This window comes from Aotus nancymaae, unplaced genomic scaffold (genome assembly GCF_030222135.1).
Source record: "Aotus nancymaae isolate 86718 unplaced genomic scaffold, 86718_ANA_hifiasm-v0.15.2.pri h1tg000108l, whole genome shotgun sequence".
Lineage (NCBI taxonomy): Eukaryota > Metazoa > Chordata > Mammalia > Primates > Aotidae > Aotus > Aotus nancymaae.
Genome location: NW_026988523.1, coordinates 10,382,311 through 10,403,888, shown reverse-complemented (window position 1 = coordinate 10,403,888; position 21,578 = coordinate 10,382,311). Strand labels below are relative to the sequence as shown.

The 21,578-nt window shown below is 42.7% G+C and overlaps 1 protein-coding gene across 3 annotated transcripts in view; it reads left to right on the top strand.

The window, feature by feature from the left end:
* Positions 1-21,578, top strand: part of SEC16B (SEC16 homolog B, endoplasmic reticulum export factor) — an 84,815-nt gene that overhangs the window by 33,341 nt on the left and 29,896 nt on the right. For 2 of the 3 annotated variants that reach the window (XM_064370538.1, XM_064370540.1), the window contains exons 1-10: positions 7,279-7,714; positions 9,546-9,899; positions 11,638-11,750; positions 12,472-12,592; positions 13,385-13,493; positions 15,643-15,787; positions 16,434-16,585; positions 16,978-17,039; positions 18,429-18,564; positions 19,043-19,273. In XM_064370538.1, the coding sequence (XP_064226608.1) occupies positions 9,604-9,899; positions 11,638-11,750; positions 12,472-12,592; positions 13,385-13,493; positions 15,643-15,787; positions 16,434-16,585; positions 16,978-17,039; positions 18,429-18,564; positions 19,043-19,273 (1,365 nt within the window). In that variant the 5' untranslated portion in view covers positions 7,279-7,714; positions 9,546-9,603. Of the gene's footprint in view, positions 1-7,278; positions 7,715-9,545; positions 9,900-11,637; positions 11,751-12,471; positions 12,593-13,384; positions 13,494-15,642; positions 15,788-16,433; positions 16,586-16,977; positions 17,040-18,428; positions 18,565-19,042; positions 19,274-21,578 lie in introns of those variants that run through there. The other variant, XM_064370539.1, reaches the window with a different exon arrangement.

The following is a 21,578-nucleotide window of genomic DNA, read 5'->3' as shown; positions in this document are numbered from 1 at the left end:
GCTCTGTATGTCTGAAGTCTGCTTCTGTTTAGAGTGCATCTCTCAAAATTTTCCATCAAATGGCAGGGAGTAACTTCTGGGAGTACAGGGTATGTGTGTGTGTATATGCATCTGTCCCATTGCAAATGTAAAATTTCTTTGAAGTATCATGCTTCATCTTTAAAATTAATGCACATTTGAGTTTCATTCAAAAACATTTGTATTTGTTTTAAATGAAGATATTATTAAAATTGCTTAGGAAATAAAATTGGTGAGTATCCCGTGGCATTCTGAATTGTTCCTGAAACAGCAAGTACTCCAGTGTGAGAAGCACTGAGCTGCCTTTTCTTAAAGTTTCTAATTTTGTTGTCTTCGCCTTAGCCCTTTATTTTTTTTTTCTGTGTCATTGAGAAAACCCATTTTCTCTGTTTCTTCTTAATCTCATGGCTCAATGGGGGCATTGGATTAAGTGTCAAGGAGGAGTTGTAGATTTCACAGTAGTGATGAATAATCAGTTAATCCCTTACTGATGACTTGTGCAGAATACTTCCTAGGCAATTTATGATATTTCCAGGGAAATAATAACAGTTAACATTTATTGTGAATTTTGTGATTTGCCAAACACTTTGTAGGGCCTTAATCTAATTTTACCCTTATAATAACTCTGTGAGGTAGGAGGTTCTGTTATTATCCCTATTTTACAGATGAGGAAAAGAAGGTGCAGAGTAACTTGCCCAAGTGCACACAGCTGGCATAGTGGGGCTGGGATTCCCACCTGGACAGCTTTATTCCAGGTCCACCAAGTTGTCTTGCTCCTTTGGGGAATTTACATCCTTTCAGCCTGCCGCTGAGAGAACGTTCCAAGAATATTCCAGTCCTACTTCATTTAGTGGGTTTATGAGTCACCTCTGCCTGCTGGAGCTTGACGTGGGGTCAGAAGTCACAGCAGCATCCATCTGCCGCCCACTGTTCTTGATTCAGGGGCATCAATCAAATGGGAGGGGTGAAGACAGGAGGAGGTTGGGCCACCTCTGCCAGCCTAGGGCTAATAAGGAAGCATAGAGTCATTCTTCTTGAATGATAGACTGCTTCTCCAGCTCTTGGCAGCAGAAGTGGATGCAGAGCAGACAGGTTTACAGGCAGCTATGGAGGTGGCATTTGAAGGAGTCCTGTGCAGGTATATCCACAGGGTGCCTTGGTCCTGTAGGAAGCCTGCATTGTGCCTAAACCTTCACTTCTAAGGTTGTGGTAAGAGTCACAATCCCAGGACTGGCACTGGTAACTTACAGTGCCTGTGCCAGGCTAATTGTCTCTGGCACAGGCACCGTCTTTTCCTGGCACATCTCCTCCTAATAACTAGAACAGCTGAGCAGCACAGGATGCTTTGCATCTTGTCTGCCGCCCAGCCACCTGAAGCAAGGGGCTGAAGTCTTGGCGGCCAACACTGGCTGAGGCCATGAGCTTCTTATCCCAGACTCTTTCCAGAGAGTAGCTTAGCTGGAGTCAAGAGGCTGCTCTGCACTAAACCATCACCCCTTGATTCATTCTTAGAGTCAGAAATATGAGATGCTTGCTGACTAAAAAGAGCCGCAGTGCATCAGATGTTGCTGGAAATACATGTGTGGCCATTATCCCATCATTCCCACTTTGGTTAAGAATTAAAAATAAATTATTATTATAATGTAATGTCTTTCACTGTCTTGTTCGGGTGAGTCTCTTAAGTATAGCTAGGGACTTCACTTTAATAAAGTATGCAGATAATTTGTATCTCTTTGTGTCTCATTTATATCCCACATGGCATCCCTTTATCCACTCTTGGGTCAACCCCCTAAACTCACTGCCCCAGCATTCTCCTTTACTTTCTCTGGAAACTCTTTTCAATGTTTAATTCTAAACTCAGGCTATGAAAACTATTGGGTACAGTCATACAGTACAAACTGTTGCTGCTGTACATATAAGGTGTCCATTCATTTATAAATACAACTTTATTGAGCTCTTGTCATGTGCCAGGCACTGTACAAGGCACTGCAAATAGAGCATGGAACAAAGCACAGAAGGCTGACATCCCCATGGAGCTTGAAGTCAGCCTAGAGGTGTCCAATAACAGGTGCATTTTCAGCCCACTTGTCACTCTATGCACAGGTTCCTAGTTAAAGCCCACTCCCGTATCCCACACTGGCCATTCCAAACCTTCATAATGTTTCTTACGTCTCTTACCAATATGCATTGTATTGTATTGCATTGTATTGTGATCGCATTGTATTGTGAACACCAGTAGAACCTGGCATTCTACTCCACAGGGAATTCTTGGTTTCTGGTCCCCTAATGTTCAAACTTGTCTCCACCTATGCCCATCTTCACCTCTTTTTCCCTGTCTTAGAGGAGCATGTGCCCTTCCTCCTAGCTAGGTTTACCTCTTGCTCCTGTGCTCTGAATCCCATGTGACCCATTTCCTCTGAGATTTCTTTCTTCAGTGTTTGTGTATCTCCAGTCTCTCCATATGAATCAGCAGAAACTCTCTCTTGTCTAGTCGACCCTAAACCAATTCTTCAAACCTGAGCGCCTCATGGTAGCCCAGCCCTTCTCTTCACAGCTAGGGTTCTGGAAAGAGTAGTTTAACTTGCTGTCTCTTCTTCCTTACTTTCCATGTGCTGTAGAAGTGATTTCTGTGTCTAATCCCCGCCTTCTGACCATAGCCTTACTGAAATTGTTCCTGTTAAGATAATCAAACTTCTGAATTGTCAATCCAGTGATCCAGAGAACACACTTTTACTTGTTACCTTTCTCAATATTCCTCCTAGGTTTGGCATTGTTCACCACTGTCCTGCTTTGAAACCACCACGTCTGGCTTCTGGGACACCATCCTCTCCTGGTTTGCTGCCCATCTTTCTGGCACCTCCATGTTATCTTTCTGTGTCCAGTTCTCCTGTGTCCACCTCAGAGCTCCTTCCTCAGACTTGTCTACTAAGCTTTTCTTCAACAATCCTATCTGTGTCTGTGGCTTCGACCACCACATCTCCCCTCCATCCTTTCTCTTGAGCTTATTACAGCCAACTACTTATGGACCACACTTACCTGTGTCCCACAGGCTCCTCACAGTCAGCATGTGCCAAACTGAACGCATCATCTTCCCCACCAAACTACCTCCTCTTCTAAGAGTATTAGCCAAAAAAAAAAAGCAGCATCATCTCATCTCCACAGCCTGAAAATTTGGATCATCCTTGACTTCTCTTTCTCCCTCATCTTCTACTGTCAACAGAGCATCAATGCATGTTGATTACATTTTATAAACATATATTATATATATTCTGTATGTCCCTTCTCCTCCAGTCTCCCCACAGCTGCTCTTGTTCAGGCATTTATCTCTCCTGCTTGATCTGTGGAATAGCCTTGAACAGGACACCTCCCGTTTCTACTCTCCTGCTTTCCCCTGTGCTTCTTCCATTAGAAAAATCAGTGATATATCATTAGAATGATGATTGCATTGTATTTTGATCACATTATATTGTGATTGATTTTATTATGATTCAGTGTCTATTGTTCTACTGAATTGAGAGCTTCTTTTTGTTTATCTTTGTATCCCCAATGCATGTGATAATGATGAGCATATAGTAGGTGTTCAATAAAGACTTGTTCAATAAATAAATGACTCAGCCTCTAACAAGAAGGGCAGACTGAGCACAGTTAATCAATCTTGAAAGCTTTGAGCACTGTCACATTTTAGCAGCTTGAATGCCTAAGTAGTTACTGATGTGACAATAACACATTTGGTGGTTGAACTAACACTATTGTTTAAAAATAATGTTAGTCAATTTTGCCTTTTAAAATAATATGAGTTTATTGTAGAAAAGTTAGAAAATATGGATAAACAATAGGAAGAAAATAAAATCATCCATAATTCCATTACCCAGTAGATAACTACTGATACCTCATTGATGTAGATCTTCTCAGTTTGTTTTCTAAATTTTTACTTTCAGTAAAGAAATAGGATGAAGCCTGGGGGATGTCTTAAATGCTGAGCTGTCCTTTGCAGGAGTAACCAGTCATTAAATCACAGTGCTTAAGGATTCTTGGCAGACCTGACCTAGATGTAGGTGAGTGTTCACATCCGTCAGCGCTAATCTGGTGGCTAGACGTTAGCAGCATCACGAGCAGTGATAATACTTTTGCTAGACAGGTGTCACACTAGGGTGGTATCTTAGTCAGTTTGGGCCACTGTAACAGAAAACCATAGATTAGGTGGCTTAAACAACAGAAATTTATTTCTCCTACTTCTGGAGGCTGGGAAGTCCAAGATCAAGATTCCAACAGATCTGGTGTCTGGTGAGGGCCGCTTTCTGGTTTGCAGATGGCCATCTTTTGTTGTATTCTTACACACCAGAGAGCAGAGAGAGAGGAGAAGCAAACTCTCTTGTGACTTTTTATAAGGGAACTAATTCCATTGACAAGGGCTCCACTCTCATGAGCTAATTACCTCTCAGAGGCCTACCTCCTAATACCATCACATTGGGAGTTAGGATTTCAACATACAAATTTTGAGAGGAAACAAACGTTCAATCCACAGCAGGTAGTTTCTCTTGTTTGAAGCTAGGCCCTAGACAGTGCTGTCTGCCATTTGGAAGAGAGAAAGGAGACTGGGAAAGGAAATTTACGTAAGTTAGTAAACTTCCAGGGCTCCAATCCTGGTGCATAGTTGGAATGCAGAGCAGGAATCAGGTATGAGGACAGAGCACTTGGGGCAGGATAATGAGAAGACCGTAGCCATCTGGGCATGAGGGAGCCTACTGGATTATCCAAGGACACTGCAGCCAGGACCTGGGGTGGCAAGGTCCATTCTGGTCCACCTCCTGGTGGGGATTGAGCTCCTAATGTATTGTTAAGCTGAGCCAATTTGGTTTAGAAATCAGGAAGAATTGAGCTGCCAAGTTGAAAGACTTAGTAATTGTAGTTATGTGAGGCTGGAAAGGTAGGAAATGACAAATCCCAAGCCCTTTGGAGTAGTGAGATCCCACTACAATCTATTTAATTTTGTGACCCATATAACTGTTGTATGCCATATGTCTATATAGAATAATTAAAGCTAATTAGAATTAATTTTGGTTGGTGAGTGTTTGAAGAGTTTTATAATAACTCTAGAGATAATTAGAGATGCTCTGGGATGTCACAAAAGAAGCAGTTGGAATAATTTGTCTAGATGTTTAAGCCAGAGATGTGCAATGAAGGCTAGTAAAAGAAACGAAAATTCTATAATTGCAAGAACACTGAATCAGGAAGTAAGAGTTGGAGGTTAAAATCGGGATGCTGCTTAACAGGTTCTCTGAAAGAAACAACCCACCAACAACCTTGCTTTTTGTAGCATTTGCCCATTTCTGTGGTGTAAATACTCCCACCGTGGTGGATTTCAAGTATTCCATGGTTTAACAACTGGCTCACACAATTCCTGAATAGTTAATAATCAGCTTTTATTAAGTGCAAGGCAGCTAGAGCACACCAGTGTAATTTTCACTGAACTTCTAGTTAACTTTGTGATCTTGGGTAAATAATTTCACTTCTTTGGATCTTGGTTTTATCATCAAAAAAGCAAAGTTGCTAAAATAACCTCTAAGATCTTTTCCAAAATTAACATTCTAATAATGCAGCTGGTATTATAGGGCAAGACTAATGTCACATTATATGCTAAAAGAGTGACATCAAGAACTTTTATGAATGTTATTGTGATATACCAGAACATATAATTTGGTATCAAGTCGGTGTAATAATCACCCATGTTCTGATTCCTGCTGCTGATGTGTGTGTCCTTCTGTAGTTCCTCTTCCCAGAAGGATTAAAAACAACAGTGCAGCCATTAGAGAGCCAAATGTCACAGCCCAGGAGTGAGGTAAGAAACCATTAGCTGCAGAGCGTGTGGCTCACGCCTGTAATCCCAGCACTCTGGGAGGCTGATGTGGGTAGATCACAAGGTTAGGAGTTTGAGACCAGCCTGGCCAACATGGTGAAACTCCATCTCTACTAAAAATACAAAAATTAGCGGGGTGTGGTGGTGTGTGCCTGTAATCTCAGATACTCAGGAGGCTGAGGCAGGAGAATTGCTTGAACCTGGGAGATGGAGGTTGCAGTGAGACGAGATTGCACCATTGTACTCCAGCTCTGGGTGACAGAGCAAGACTCCATCTTGGAAAAAAAAAAAAAAAGAAACCATTAGCTACAGTCAGAGAATTCTACACTCAGTTTCTGGGTTCTAGAGTCAGCCGAGGGCCTGAGAGAAAATTTTGTAGCTTAGATACATGACCCTATCCGACCACGGGACAGATCCAAGAGGGGTGGTTTTCCTCGGACTAGTAATGACAGACATGAGAGGCTAATTTGTTTTAAGCTTTTTAAAGGAAAGCTTAGGTATCTTTTATATTTCTATGTGTCCAATCCTGGCCCTTAATAGGAGCACAGTAAGCATTTGTTGAGAGAAAGAATAAACCGTTGGGATTTTTTAAAAGAGCAGATTCAGAATTTTAAAATGTTAATTCAGAAGTAGTCATGTACTTCTCTGAGTTTACCTTAATAATGCAGAAGAAATATATATTTCTTTTTTATTTTTTCAAGCCCGAGTTCGCTCTTGTTGCCCAGGCTAGAGTGCAATGGCACGATTTTGACTCACTGCAACCTCCACCTGCTGGGTTCAAGCGATTCTCCTGCCTCTGCTTCCCGAGTAGCTGGGATTACAGGTGCCCACCACCACGCCTGGTTAACTTTTTGTATTTTTAGTAGAGATGGGCTTTTACCATATTGGCCAGGCTGATCTCAAACTCCTGACCTCAGGTGATCCACCTAACTTGGCCTCCCAAAGTGCTGGGATTACAGGTGTGAGCTACCACGCCTGACCAGAAATGTATATTTCAAAAGTGAAAAACTAATTTCTTGTTATAATAGAAAACTTTTTAGTGCCTTCAGTTCAAAAATCGGTCATATAAATCGGCCTTCTAGCTAGATAACATAATTTATTACATAACCAGAGCCCAATGGAGAGAAACATACATGAGAAAAACCCGCACTGGGCAAACCAGGTGTTTACTCCCACCAGTGAGTGTGCCCCCTTCCCCATGGGCCTCAGCCAGTGGAATTAACTTGTCTCTTTGGAAAGGAAAAGATAATACTGATTTGCAGAGGATACTTATCTATATATCATGTGCTGCTTTACCAACATTTAATCCTGGTAATGACCCTCATAAGCTAAGCATTGTCATTCCCATTTTAAAGAAAAAGAAACTGAAACTAGGAGAGGTAAAGCAACAGAACCAGCTAGTGGTAGAGCCAAGAGTTAACACCCCAAATGTGGTGCTTTTCTCACCAGACCAGGCTGCCCGGGGCCTTCCGGGCTTCCTCTTCCTGGTGTCTCTCTTCTGTGATTGCTGTGGGAACTTGGATGATTGCTCATGTGAATGAACCTGGCTCAGCCCAGGCTCAGGCAAAGAGAAGCTCCAGTCTCTGACAGGGTTCAGAGCAAATTCGTCAAGTGAGGCTGGTCCCAGACTGCAGTATCTGGGCTGTACTTTGCCCTAATGAATCAGCTCCATGGAGGCTGGGCAGTTGCAAAGGTAACTAACATGCTGTAGATCTGAGGGCCCAGTGAGTCTTGGTAGATGTGGCACCTGGACTTCGACCATCTCCAAGAGGAGAGGAGGCACTCTTGGACTAGGTCCCTGGAGCAGCGCTGAAGGAAGGTGGGAAGCCGTCAGAGCAGGTGTGTGGGAACACTCCCTCCATTCTTTTCCTTCTTTGAGCTGGACGTGCTGTGCTGTCAGATTAGGAAAGGCAATATTGCCCTTACTGGTACTAGGAAAGGTCATTTATGTGAATGTTGTGAGTGTGATTTGTCATCATAGATGTAATTCCTTCATTTTGAGAATTGAAGGGGCTATTTATTTGGCGTCCTTAAATACAATCTGAGGACTAATTTGCTGGAGTTGATGTCTCTTCACGGCAAAATGATGTGATTTCAGTGGAAAGATTGGGTGTTGCACCTTTGCAGTGGGAGAAGGGCTGCCTAGTGGGACAATCTGGGGACAAGGGGAAAGCAGCTTTCTTCTCATTCTGCTTACGTGGTCCAAATGCTTTTGAGTTCCACCGGCCTTCAGAAAAGGCGTATGTGCCCTTCCCCTTATCTGGGACATTTGGCCTTTCCTGGGATTTGCTGGCAAAGGCTGTCATTGCACCTGGCTTTTTCAAGGGAGTGAGCTGACATGGGAAGGAAGCCACAGGTTCCCCCGGGGTTGGGAGTGACCTTGAGGCGGGAGGCCCTCTCTGCACCTTGCTCTTCTTGTGTGTTCTGCTGTCTCATAGCTCTTGGCTCCCTGGTGTTTGAGCAGAGTGACGTCTTGATTTCAACACCCACCCTTTTGACCTTCTGTTCTGATATGAATTTTTATATGAGGCTGGGAGCTTCAGTAGTGGAAACAAGTTAACTGATTTGATCAGAATCTTGCAACCAAAAACAGTTCCTAGGGAAGAAAAGAATCGGAGCCGACCTAGCCTGTGGATGCTCCTGACACAAGAAAATCCCTGAGCAAGAGTAAGGTCTGAGGTGTGCTTTCCTTTCGCGGGTGCAACCCCCACACCCCACCACCATGTGCTATGGGCAGAGGAACCTGGAAGGTAATCAGTCCCTGGAGCAGTTTCTCATTTTGAGGAATACATGGGGAAAATTAGTTTGGCCGTAGGGAGACTTCCAGGTTTTAAAATCTCCAGCCAGGAAGAATCCTGAGACATGGCTATTTTCTTATGAAAACAGTCCCAAACTTGCCTCTTGTTGGCTCCTCTGGAGGAGGAACAGATATGACCATATTACATAGGTTCTATTCTCTGAGGGCATTAATGTAAGGATTCAGAAAAGGTGCATCTTGAAGAGGTCAGTGAAAACTTTTTTGTTGTTTAATAAACATCTTCAGCCACTCATACCAACCCAATCTTTATCCTTGATAGCACTGTTATTTATTGAGCAATTACTGTATACCAGGTCATATGTTAGGCACTTTGCATAAGTTATCTTAACTCTGTGAATAACCTTGCAAGGTAGTTATTACAGTCTCCATTTCCTGGGTAAGGAAATTGAAGCTTGAAAAAATGAACTAGCTAGTTAAGGCGCAGAGTTAGGATTTGAACTCTGATCTAGCTCTCTCCAAGACCCACTCTATTTCTGATACCACAGAGCCTCCACTGTAAGTGTTAAATAAACACTTGCTGGGGGAATATGTGAAGAAACATCAACTGGGATTCCTTGATCGCATTTTTAGCTGTACCTGTTACTGCTATCTGTCTCCCATGCCTCCCACATCTGTCGTTGTTCCGAATGTACTTTTTAATTTTTTAAGCAATATCAGTATAATGGTCTAGTCTGTTATTTGCTTCATGTATCTGAGAATTTTTTTTTTCAGATTTCTCAGTATCCATGCCCATATGGTTTGTTTTAGATAGATTTCAAGGACCATAAGCTGTTCTTTTCACAAAACCTAATCAACCACCATGTTAGGATACAGGCTTCAAATGATGATTTCTCCTTTTTCCTGTGTCTGCAGGAAGGTAAAATAACTACACAACTAACTCAAAACCCAAGACAAATTCAGAGAATCAGGGATGGAACTTTGGGCTCCCCAGAGGCCACCCCAGACACGAGGGAGGGCCACAGCACCCTCAAAGGATCCAGACCGCGGGTTTCAGAGAGATGGACATCATCGGTCTGTCCCTCAGGCTCGGCACAATGGAGAGAGGTTCCACCAATGGCAAGACAACCGCGGGAGCCCCCAGCCACAGCAGGGGCCCAGGGCAGACCATCAACAGCCCTATTATGCATCCAGGCCTGGGGACTGGCATCAGCCTGTGCCTGGGGTTCACTATTATGAAGGTGGTTATTCCAATCAGTTGTACTCAAGGTATGGCTTTAGGGCTTGGAATGAATGCAACTCTCCTAAACGCTTATGAATAGAGTGTTCTTTTCCTTCTTCCTTTTCCTTTTATTTCTCTTCCCCCCTCCCCCCCCCCCCCGCTTTTTTTTTCTTTTTCTCTCTTACTACATTTCTTTAGCTAAACCCTGTCCTCTCCTAAATTGGTTTTTGGTGGGGATAATATCAAAGATAGTATTTCTTTCCTCTTTATCCCCTAGTGGAGCTTCTTAAAGAAGCCATCAAAAATGTGATTGGGTATTGAGGGCTAGTGAAGCAGGGGCGGGGTAGAGGGAAGAAAAAGTGGTGAAATTCAAGACAGCAAATGGAACCTTCTTGCTCTGGGATTGCAAAAGGTAGTATATGTAGACTATGGAAAAGCTTTTCTTGGAGCTCCCTCTAAGGAGTTTCTCATCGTCACTAGACCACTCTGCCTTGGGATTAGCATGACGCTACCAGCACCAAGAAGAGTCCTAGTGCCTACAACAGTACCCGGAGTGTAACAGGCATACCAGTAATCTGTATTGAATGAATGGGAACTTTAAAAACATTGGCCTTAGGGAAAGCAGATATAAACTTGCAGGCTCCAAGTTCAGAAGGAAGAGGTTGCAGTGAGGTCATTCTATCTGGGTTGGAGATTCTGGAATTCCTGCTCCCCTGGTCTGTAGCACTGGACTTAGTATTTCATGGAATGTTGGAAGCCATCTATGTTCTTCTTTAGCTTTTCCAGTTGGGGTGATATTTACCTGCTTAGATTTGGGGTTGAAATTACGACAATTATTATAAAGAATTTTTTTCCCTAAGAAATACTGAAGAATTGCTAATTGGGCTGGGTGCAGTGGCTCATGCCTATAATCCCAGCACTTTGAGAGGCTGAGGTGGGCGATCATCTGAGGTCGGGAGTTTGAGACCAGCCTGGCCAACATGGTGAAACCTCATCTCTACTAAAAATACAAAAACAAAACAAAACAAAACAAAACAAAAAACAAAAAAAAACCCAAAACACAATTAGCTGGACATGGTAGTGCATGCCTGTAGTCCCAGCTACTCGGGAAGCTGAGACGGGAGAATCGCTTGAACCCAGGAGGTGGAGGTTTCTGTGAGCTGAGATTGCATCACTACACTCCAGCCTAGGTAACAGAGTGAGACTCTGTCTCAAAAAAAAAAAAAAAAAATTACTAATTGATAAAAACATTAATATTATGATGTTCCTCTCCCCAATCTTTTTGGATTGTTGAATTCTCAAAGAGAGGCATGTTCAGGACAGAGGCAATAAAAGTAATCAGACTTAAGATAGTCCAGTTGGACTTTTTAATTTCAATTCCATCTGGAACAAGCATGGAAATTACAATGGTATATTGGAGACTTAACACAGTCATCTCAGGAAGTGGTTTTCTCAGATGTCAGGACAGAGTTTTCTAAGATGTATGTATATGGGGAGTGAGGGTTTTACTATAAAATAAAAGTTTTAAATAAAAAAGATGTTTTTAGAAAAAGAGTTTGAAGTAAAAAAAGATTTTACTATAAAAATTCTGCTCTTGTTAAGCAATAAACTCCTGACTCCTCTGATTCTCTTTATAGGATCTAGAATTAACTATGGCTTTCAAGCAGATTCTAGCTTGGGTCACAACTCTGTCCTCTGAAACTGTTTAGTTTGTCAAATCCTCCATTGGTTTCTCTCTTTACCACTCTTGTCCTCCACTGACCGGCCTTCTTTGTGATATTTTAGGCCAGGTTATGAGAATTCATATCAGAGCTATCACTCTCCCGTACTGAGGGAGGAATATGCTTATGGAAGTTACTACTATCATGGACCCCCGCAGCGGCTGCAGGAAGAAAGAGGTACGGAAAAGTCTCCGAGAAGCCTTTGGGATTGGGGATGGGGCAGCTGGTCTAAGAGGCAGGGGAGAGACCAAAGGAGCCATGTTCAGACCTCACCTTGGGCATCCTTTTTTGGCCAGACGAGACCGCAGCAGTAGCACTCCTCCTAGATGTCCTGAGATGTAACGGAGTTGTCTTCCTTTGTATGCATAGATGATGGTACTTTTACTAGTGCTGTGGTAGTATCCACAGTGTATCCACGTTTTTTCTCCTACTTTGCATTATAGCCCAGATTATAGTCTTTGACCAAGTAACAGTGAAGTCAGTTCTTACGGACATCTGCTGGGCTATCACTTCACCCTGAGAGCAGCAGATAGGCACCCAAGGAGTGTTCTACCCTATAATAACAGGTATAGGGTGTGTCTTAATGGCAGCTTCTGAACTGCTAGCAAAGATAAACCTGTTTCAACATTGAACACACACACACACACGCACACATGCACACACACAAATCCCCATTGTTGTGCAGTTGTATAGAGTCATGCTAATTGGTTCAGAGGGGACTGAGAGGCATCCTGTGGACTTTCATCATTAGCTCTCACCTATCTATTTATTCAATTTGGAAAATATGTTTTTAGACCTACTGTGCTCCAGTAAGTCCTCACAGCTCACTAATATCTTTCTAAGAACTTTCAGAAACGGGAAGTGACCTGCCTTGATTTTGTTTTCTCTGAGGGTGCAGTGCCAAGGCAAAGGAGCCCTTATATCTGGCATGAAGATTACCAAGATCAAAAGTACCTTGATGAACATCATTATGACAACCAGCACAGTTCATTTGGAACAAACAGTGAGACCCACTTCCAGTAAGTGTGAAAGGAAAGGCCAGTTTGACATGATGTTGTCAAGCTCAGACTATGTTGGGCAAATCTTACGGCGTCTGTTGCTGGCCTCTCACCTCCAGAAGCCCGTGTACCTTTGTTTTAGGCACAGGGATATGGGAGTATCCCAGGATGGGCCTGGCCAGCTATTACTATGTCTGTTGAATGAATGGGAACTTTAAAAACATCGTCCTTAGGTAAAGCAGATATAAACTTGCAGGCTCCAAGTTCTGGTGAGTCTGAGTCCTGGGAGGTTACTTGAGGTCTGTCCTAAAAGAGAACTTTCATTCTGTGTTGGCCTTAGAACAGATATGGCCTAGCAAAAGTTCTTGTGATTAGGTCATGAGAACTTACCTGGGCTGGGGTGCTTCTCCTCAGCCTACTCCTGAGCCCTGGCAATGGGACATCTCTCTGTGATAAGACAAGACAGGGAAGAGAGTTTTGCCCAAGCATCTCTCCTGGTGCTCTAGGCCCTGGAATTCACCAACCTAAACACTTTGATTTAAGTCACTCCAGAACGTCAAGCTGTAGAGACTAGGCCTTCTCATCAGGGCCTGAGGCCACTTCCAGCCACTGAGCTGTGGAACTCAAGCACTCCTGTTTTGCTGGGATTAGTAGACTGAGGTGGCAAGTGGGAGGAAAATGCTTTCTCCTATGGCACTCAGGCCGACATGGTACCTACCCCCGCTTTGGAGCAGGTCAGCCTCTAGTGGAGAGCGCCTCAGCCTTGCTGGCTTTCTCAGGACCCTGCTCACTGCTCCTGTCATTTTGCTGCAGATCTAACAGTAGAAACCCTTATAAAGACAGCCCTGCTTCCAGCTCTGGACAGGAGTGGCCTGGGGAGCTGTTTCCAGGGAGCCTGCCTGCTGGGACCCAGAAAAATAAGGTAACCTAAAGTGACATGGGGGCTGGAGACTTGGCCATGTGTCGCAGCTGACACTGTCAGCAGTGGCAGGTCAGGGCCCTTGGGGATGGGTGTCCCGTGGCCATTCCTTCCCTTTTGACAGAACCTCTGCCCGTGCCTTCCTTTTTTTACCTCCTTACTGCCTCAGTCTTATGCATCCAACGCCCTGAACTGAACTCCTTTGCATTTTCAGCAAATTGACAGGATCAAGAAATGTTACCCAGCTTACTCCAACATACTGGGATAGAGAGGAGGCTGTCACCAGGTGTTAGGTGTTAGAGAACCCAGGGGACTAGCAATTTGGTTTAACCCAGGAAGTGGGAAGTTGCTAGCATCTTTGAATTCAGGTTTGAGAAGCAGGGCTTTGAAACCTTTTCTAAATCTTCATTCATCTCTCTCCTCAAAAAATCTTATTGTATGCACCAACTGGGCCACAAAATGGAGATCTTTTTTAAAAAAATCTTTTTTTAAGAATAATTTTAGATTTGTGAAAAATTGGCAAATATACTACAGAGATGGTTTTGTGTGTGTGTGTGTGTGTGTGTGTGTGTGTGTGTGTGTGTGTGTGACAGAGTCTCACTCTGTTGCCCAGGCTGGAGTACAGTGGCGCAATCTTGGCTCACTGCAACCTTCACCTCTTGGGTTCAAGTGATTCTCCTGCCTTAGCCTCCCAAGTAGCTGGAATTACAGGCGCCCACCACCAAACCTGGCTAAGTTTTGTATTTTTAGTAGAGATGGGATTTCACCATGTTGGCTAGGCTGGTCTCAAACTCTTGACCTCGTAATCCATCTGCCTTGGCCTCCCAAAGTGCTGGGATTATAGGCATGAGTCACCATGCTTGGCCAGGGATAGGTTCTTAATTTTGAAAGTCTTTATTAATCTTGTCTTCTTATTAGGTCTGTATGATTTTTGAGGTCAATTTCTTTTGTATTCTGAGTGCTTAATAGGGTAGGACATGTATTATGATTAATAGTAACAATACAATGACAGCAGCCATGTACATATGTATAGCACTTTACAGTGTACAAAGAGCTTTATTTTTTATTTTATTTTATTTTTTTGAGGGTGAGTCTCACTCTGTCACCCAGGCTGGAGTACAGCGGCTTGATCTAGGCTTACTGCAACCTCCACATTTCTGGTTCTAGTCATCCGCCCACCTCAGCCTCCCTAGTAGCTGAGACTACAGGTGTGCTCCACCACACCCAGCTAATTTTTGTATTTTGAGTAGAGATGGGGTTTCACCATGTTGGCTAGCTGGTCTGGAAATCCTAACCTCAGGTGATCCTCCTGCCTCGGCCTCCCAAAGTGCTGGGATTTCAGGTGTTAGCCACTGTGCTTGGCCCAAAGAGCTTTTGAACCCATTATTTTACTTGTATGCACACAAGATGTAAATTCAATGAATTTATTTCTCTAGTTATTTAGAGAGAGAGTTTTGCTCTGTCACCTGGGCTGGAGTATAACAGCATGATCTCACTGCAGCCTTGAACTTCTGGGGTCAAGAGATCCTTCCACTTCAGCCTCCCAAGTAACTGAGGCTACAGGTGTGCACCACCATGCCCAGCTAAAGTAATTAATTAATTAATTTATTTATTTATTTTTGTAGAGATGGGGTCTTGCTATATTGCAATTTGGGATCTCAAATTCCTGGGCTCAAGTGATCCTCCTGCTTTGGCCTCCCAAAGTGCTCTGATTACAGGCATGAGGCATCATACCTGGCCCTGTGAATTTCTTTACACCAGCATCCAAAGGGAGAGCATGGTACCTGGAGCATAATAGGTGCTCATTAAATAGTTGGTGAATTAATACATGACTTGCTTTAAGTATATAGGGCAGATATGATTATATCACAGATGAAAGCATTGAGCTCAGAGAGCCTAAGTTATGTGTCCAAGGGCACAGCAGCTGAGTATAAGATAAAGCTGAGATTTGAATTCAAGGCCCCCTGACCCTAAGGCCTGCACTCTTTCCATTGGGTCATAATACATCTTTTTGGGAAATGCCTGTCAACTTGATTATCTCTTTTTCTTCTTTCAACACATCCACTTTCACTGTATGTATTTTGTTTCTTTGAAGGAACGCTTGAGAAGATCAGCTCTCTGAAACTTCTTGCTATGTGTTTTTAACTTTCAGCCATCATTGGCTAGTGAGTCCAACCTTCTCCAGCAGCGTGAGTCCGGTCTCAGCTCCAGCAGCTACGAGCTCAGTCAGTACATCACAGATGCCTCCGAGCAGGATGATCCTCCAGCGTTAGCAGCTTGGAGTCCAGTTCAGGCTGGTGGGTTCTAAGATGATCACAAGAGTTGCTTGAATATTATGTGGAAAGGCCGGGTGGCAAGTGTCTGGGAAAGTCAGCCTTAAGATGGATCATTGTCTGCCTCATTTGCTTATGTAGATTTCCTGGGCAGAGAGGTCAACTTTGGTTCCATCTTCTATCTTTTTGCTAGCAGTAGTAATTGCATCATAGCTGATTCCCGGAAGGGAACACTGCCCCTATCCATCATCAGATTGGGGAAGGAGGCACTCAGTGGTGCTTTTAAGACAAGTGAAGAGCAGAGAGAATTAGGAAAAGCGAAAGGAAGACACAAAGCATCATTGCTTTGTCTGGATGTAGGAACCTTGTCATGAGTATAGAGGCCACAAAAGCCAGAGACTCCTAGGGCTCTCAACATCACAGAGTCTGGGCTGAGTGCATTATCATTTGGACTGAATCATCAAGCCCATGCATTGTATTCTGACATGTTCTCAGAGGCTTAAATCTGACTGGAGCAGGGAACATGGGCTTCTTCTGATTACACAACCCACCCAGAATCTTATTTTGGTTCAGGCAGAATTTGGGCAGAAATACGTCTGTGGCATATTCCTAATCTAAAGAACAGTGATAGAAGTAATGCTAACAATGTCCATCTGTGTCTGTTGGTCAGAGTATGTCTCCTCAGCTGGTCCCAAAGTACCCATGAAGTTCTACGTCCCTCATGTTCCTGTGAGTTTTGGGCCAGGAGGTCAGTTGGTGTGTGTGGGTCCCAGCTCTCTCACTGACGGGCAAGCAGCCCTTGTTGAAGTGCACAGCATGGAGGTAAAGAAGACCCAGTGTCCCTGAAATGCCAGCACACTGCTCACCTAACTACTCCTGACGTGCTTACCTTGCTTTCCTGCGCCTGAGTCGGGGCATCTCCAGGAATGGGACACTCTTGTGGGAAACTGGGCCATGTACCCCCTGAATTAGGGGGTGCAGGAATGGGAGGGGCTCTTCTCTGAAAGAATTGATGCTAGAGTTATGTTTTTCCTGAGCTGCCAGTGGCTCATCTTTAGCAACAAGATTTCCTTTTTTCTTTCTGCTTTCTCCACAAGGCCTTGAGCCACATCCTAGGACCATCCTAGGACCCTGGAGTCTGATACTAGACTTGACTAATAGGGGCCCGGGGTGGATGCAGTCTTAAAGACAAAAATCTGATTTTTTAATTCCAGGTTATTCTTAATGACTCTGAAGAGCAAGAGGAGATGAGAAGTTTCTCAGGACCCTTGATTAGGTAAAATGCTGTAAGAGCTGCTGACTAAGAACTTTGGAAACCTAGAGAATCTTCCTGCCCAGATCAGCATTTTGGAGATTTGTTCTTGATTTCCTTGGAAAAAAATGTCTGTCCTTATTGGAGTGGAATTCTCTGTACCACAAGATAGAACCAAATGTGGCCTGAGCCATTTTGACAAGCCATTCAATAGTTGAAAGCCAGAAAGAAAAATTAGCTTGACAGTTTAGAAATCTGAAATCAGTTCCATTTTGCAGAGGCTGCATGGTAGGAAGTTTTGGTGTTCCATGTGCTGATAGATGTTAGCAGAAAAGTGGAGCATAGCCTGGGAAGTCACTGACAAGTGGATCATAGCAGAAACAATTCTTGTCACAGTGGCTTTTTCCTGGAGAAGTAAATAAGATCGGCAGCGTTCAAGTTACAGAACAGTGTGCAAGTGAGCCCTCTGCCGTACTGAGCCAGGACTGCTTTTAAATGTCTCATGTTTCTGATAAATGTAACTCAGGGCACCTTTGTTGAGGAAAGAGTCCTTGCTGGGTGACAGCCCACCTGGGTCTCAGGCTCAGGGCATCCTACTGACTCAGAGTCCCATGGTGGACAGGTCAACTAGCCCTCTCTGAACCTTAGTTTTCACCCTGAGAAGTGGTGTAACACCTGCTCTTCCTAATCCAAGGCTTGCCTGTGAGTCTCAAGTGAGATTATGCTTGAGACTAATCTTACATGGAAAGTATCATCACTACTATACAAAAATATTCCCCATATGGTATTTGACAATTCCTTCAAGTAAAAATGAGTGTTGTCTCTGTTTCTTACACATAGGTGTACAGATATAGGGCAAAAAAGCAAGTCGGGTGTTCAGACGGGGGGTACTAAGCCTAACTTGGCTCTGACATTATCGGATGATCTTGAGCAAATCATAATGCCAATCATACTGATCCCTTAATATATGCCCCACAATTTTCTAATTTCTTTTTGTATGGAGGTAGGTTCTTTTACTGTCCCTATGTTAGGGAACAAAGCTGAGGCTCAGAGGAGGTAAGAAACTTGTCTAAACAGAGAAGGAGCAGACCCAGATTTAGACCCAGGATTGTCTGACTCCAGAGTCTGCTTTTACTTGCTATCCTGTGCAGTCACTTCAGGTCTCTGAGCCTCTGTTTCTTCATCTATAAAATGGGGGTGGGTGGGTGCATGAGAGAATCTCTGAAATTTCTTCCTGTTCTATAAGAAAACAACTATCCTATAGCTACAGCCTCATTACCTTAGCCTTAGCTTGTCAGACTTCCATCTCAACCTCAGCCCAGCTGGCACTTGCACACTTAGGAGGAGCCTGGGGTCCGAAACAGGGAAGTATCTGCCTGCTCACTCTTCGCTCCCTAAAATTTTTCCATTTAGGGAAGATGTACATAAGGTGGATATTATGACGTTTTGCCAGCAGAAAGCAGCTCAGAGCTGCAAATCTGAGACACTGGGGAGCAGAGACTCAGCTCTACTGTGGCAACTCTTGGTTCTCCTCTGTCGCCAGAATGGGGTGAGTTACTGTTTTGGTGGGAGAGCAGGTGCAGGCTGAAATTTAAGTTTTCTTGGGATAGATAAGATTCTGTTTATGGCATGATTATGAAAAGCAGTATGAAAGAAGCCACAAATTGCCCCAAGGGAAAAAATTGCTCAAATGTTGATGCCAGTTTGCTAACGCAAATCTTTCCCCTGACGATCTTCTTCCTTGGTCTGGGAATATTGTACAGTTTCTGGGTCATTGCACCAGCCAAATAATATACCTGTGAAATTGTGAATGTTCCTGGTAAGCTTTGTAGCTCCTGACAGGCAGAAAACAACCACGATAATGATACTCAAGTTTGAAATATAGCAATCCAAGAAAGGACTGCCTTATGCTTGCATAATTGGCCTCTTTGTGAAGAAGGCAGGCTCTGGTGCCTTCTATCTCCAGCTGGAGCTGCCAGCTTGAGGACTTAGAGGATTCTCCCCCGATGATCCTCTTTGCCTCACAGTCCATGGTGGGGTCTGACATCGCTGAGCTGCTCATGCAAGACTGCAAGAAGCTGGAGAAGTACAAACGGCAGCCCCCTGTGGCCAACCTCATCAGCTTGACCGATGAGGACTGGCCAGTGCTGAGCTCTGGGACCCCGAACCTGCTCACTGGAGAGATCCCCCCAAGTGTGGAGACACCTGTGCAGATGGTGGAGAAATTCACTAGACTGCTCTACTATGGAAGGAAGAAGGCAAGTATGCCCTTCCCCCATACTTGTTTTGAAAAAGCAATCACCATCCCTCTCCGCCACTCACCCCTTTTCCAATTATGTGAATAGCATATACTCATTTCAGGGAGGATGCGAGAAGTTCAGAAAGACACAACGAAGAAAATAAAAACACCCATAGTCCTACCATTAAAAGACAATGAAATATTAAGTAAAATAAGCCAGGTACAGAAAGATAAACCTCACATGTTATCACTTATTTGTGGGATCCCAAAATCAAAACAATTGAACTCATGGAGATAGAGAGTAGAAGGATGGTTATTAGAAGCTGGGAAGGGCAGTAGGGGTGGGTGGGAGGGAGGAGGGGAGGGGTAATGGGTGCAGAAAAATAGTTAGAATGAATAAGACCTAGTATTTGATAGCACAACAGGGGAACTATAGTCAATAAAATTTAATTGTACATTTAAAAATAACTAAAAGAGCATAACTGGATTGTTTGTAACACAAAGGATAAATGCTTGAGGGGATGGATACACAATTTTCCGTGATGTGATTATTATACATTATATACCTGTACCAAAATATCTCATCTTTTTACTCCATAATATATACACCCACTATGTACCCATAAAAATTAAAAATAAAAAAAACTAAAAAGAAAAAGGGTAATACCTGTTAACATTTTGATATATTTACTTCCAGCATTTTTCCATGCATATATAGTAAAAAGAAAATAAAATTGCATATATAATTGTTTATTTCACTTCTTCTTTTTAAATTTTTTTGAGACAGTCTCACTTTTTCACCCAGGCTGGAGTGCAGTGGTGCAATCTCTGCTCACTGCCACCTCTCCCTCCTGGGTTCAAGTGATTCCCCTGCCTCAGTCTCCTGAGTAGCTGGGACTGTAGGTGCTTACCACCACTCCCGGCTAATTTTTGTAGTTTTAGTAGAGATGGGGTTTTGCCATATTGGCTAGGCTGGTCTCAAAATCCTGACCTTGTGTTCTGCCTGCCTCGGCGTCCCAAAGTGCTGGGATTACAGGCATGAGCCACGGTGCCCAGCCATATTTCTTTTCTTAAACTTAAGATGATATGGCATTAAATATGCTCCAATAGCACCATTTAAAAAGTAGTTACACAATATTGCATCATATTAATGTATCATATTTTATTTGGCTATTCTACTATTATTGAATATTTAGACTATTTACAATTTTGTCAACCATTATAAATTACACCATTTGTACATCTTGTTACATAAGTCTTTCCTGATCTTTTAAATTTTTTAGTACATATTCCTAGAAGTGAAATTATTGGGTAAATAAAGGGTATGCACTCTTAAAAGGTTTTTTATATATACACCAAATTAATTTCTAGGAAATTTGTTTACAAATATCCCTGCTGTTATATCTAAGGCTTGCCTATTCATATTAAATACATATGCTCCTTGACTACAATGTTTATATCCCAATAAACCCATCATTAAATAGAAAATATCATAAGTTGAAAATGTATTTGATACACCTAACCCAACATCATAACTTAGCCTAGCCTACCTTAAAAGTGCTCAGAACGTTTACCTTAACCTACAAAATCATCTAACCCAGAGCCTGTTTTATAATAGGGTACTAAATATCTCATGTGATTTTATTGAATATGTTATTGAAAGTGAAAAACAGAATGGTTGTCTGGGCACTTGAAGTACAGTTTCTACTAAATGTGTATTGATTTCACACCACTGTAAAGTCAAAAACTCACAAAGAAGGGACTGTCCGTACTTTAAACAGATGAAGATTGATTTCTAGCTTAATTCTGAAGTTGAGATTTTACTTTACAAAATTCATATAAATTTAAGTATTTGGATAGATGATTAAAATAAATTTGAATCAATTTAATTCAAAAATTAAAATATAAAAAAGACATAATTGGGACATGATGCTGCCACCTCCCCTAGTCACCCAATTTCTCTTTCTGAAATATCCAGAGAAATTTTATGCATATATTGTTATTTTCTCTTCCTTTAAATTAGCATAGTATATGCCATTTCTGTACCTTCCCTTTTTCATTTTACAAAATATCTCAGAAAACACTCTTTATTAGGGTTGCCAAACATTTTCTATAAGTGGACAGATGTAAAAACTGTAAATGTAAGCATTTTACATTTTGCAGGCCAGAGTCTCTATTACAACTACTCAGCTCTGCCCTTAGAGTGTGAAAGCAGCCACAGAAAATACATAAATGAATGGGTATGGCCATGTTTCCATCAATTCGTTTATGGTCATAGAAATTTGAATTACCATATAACTTTAATGCATAATGAAATTTATTTA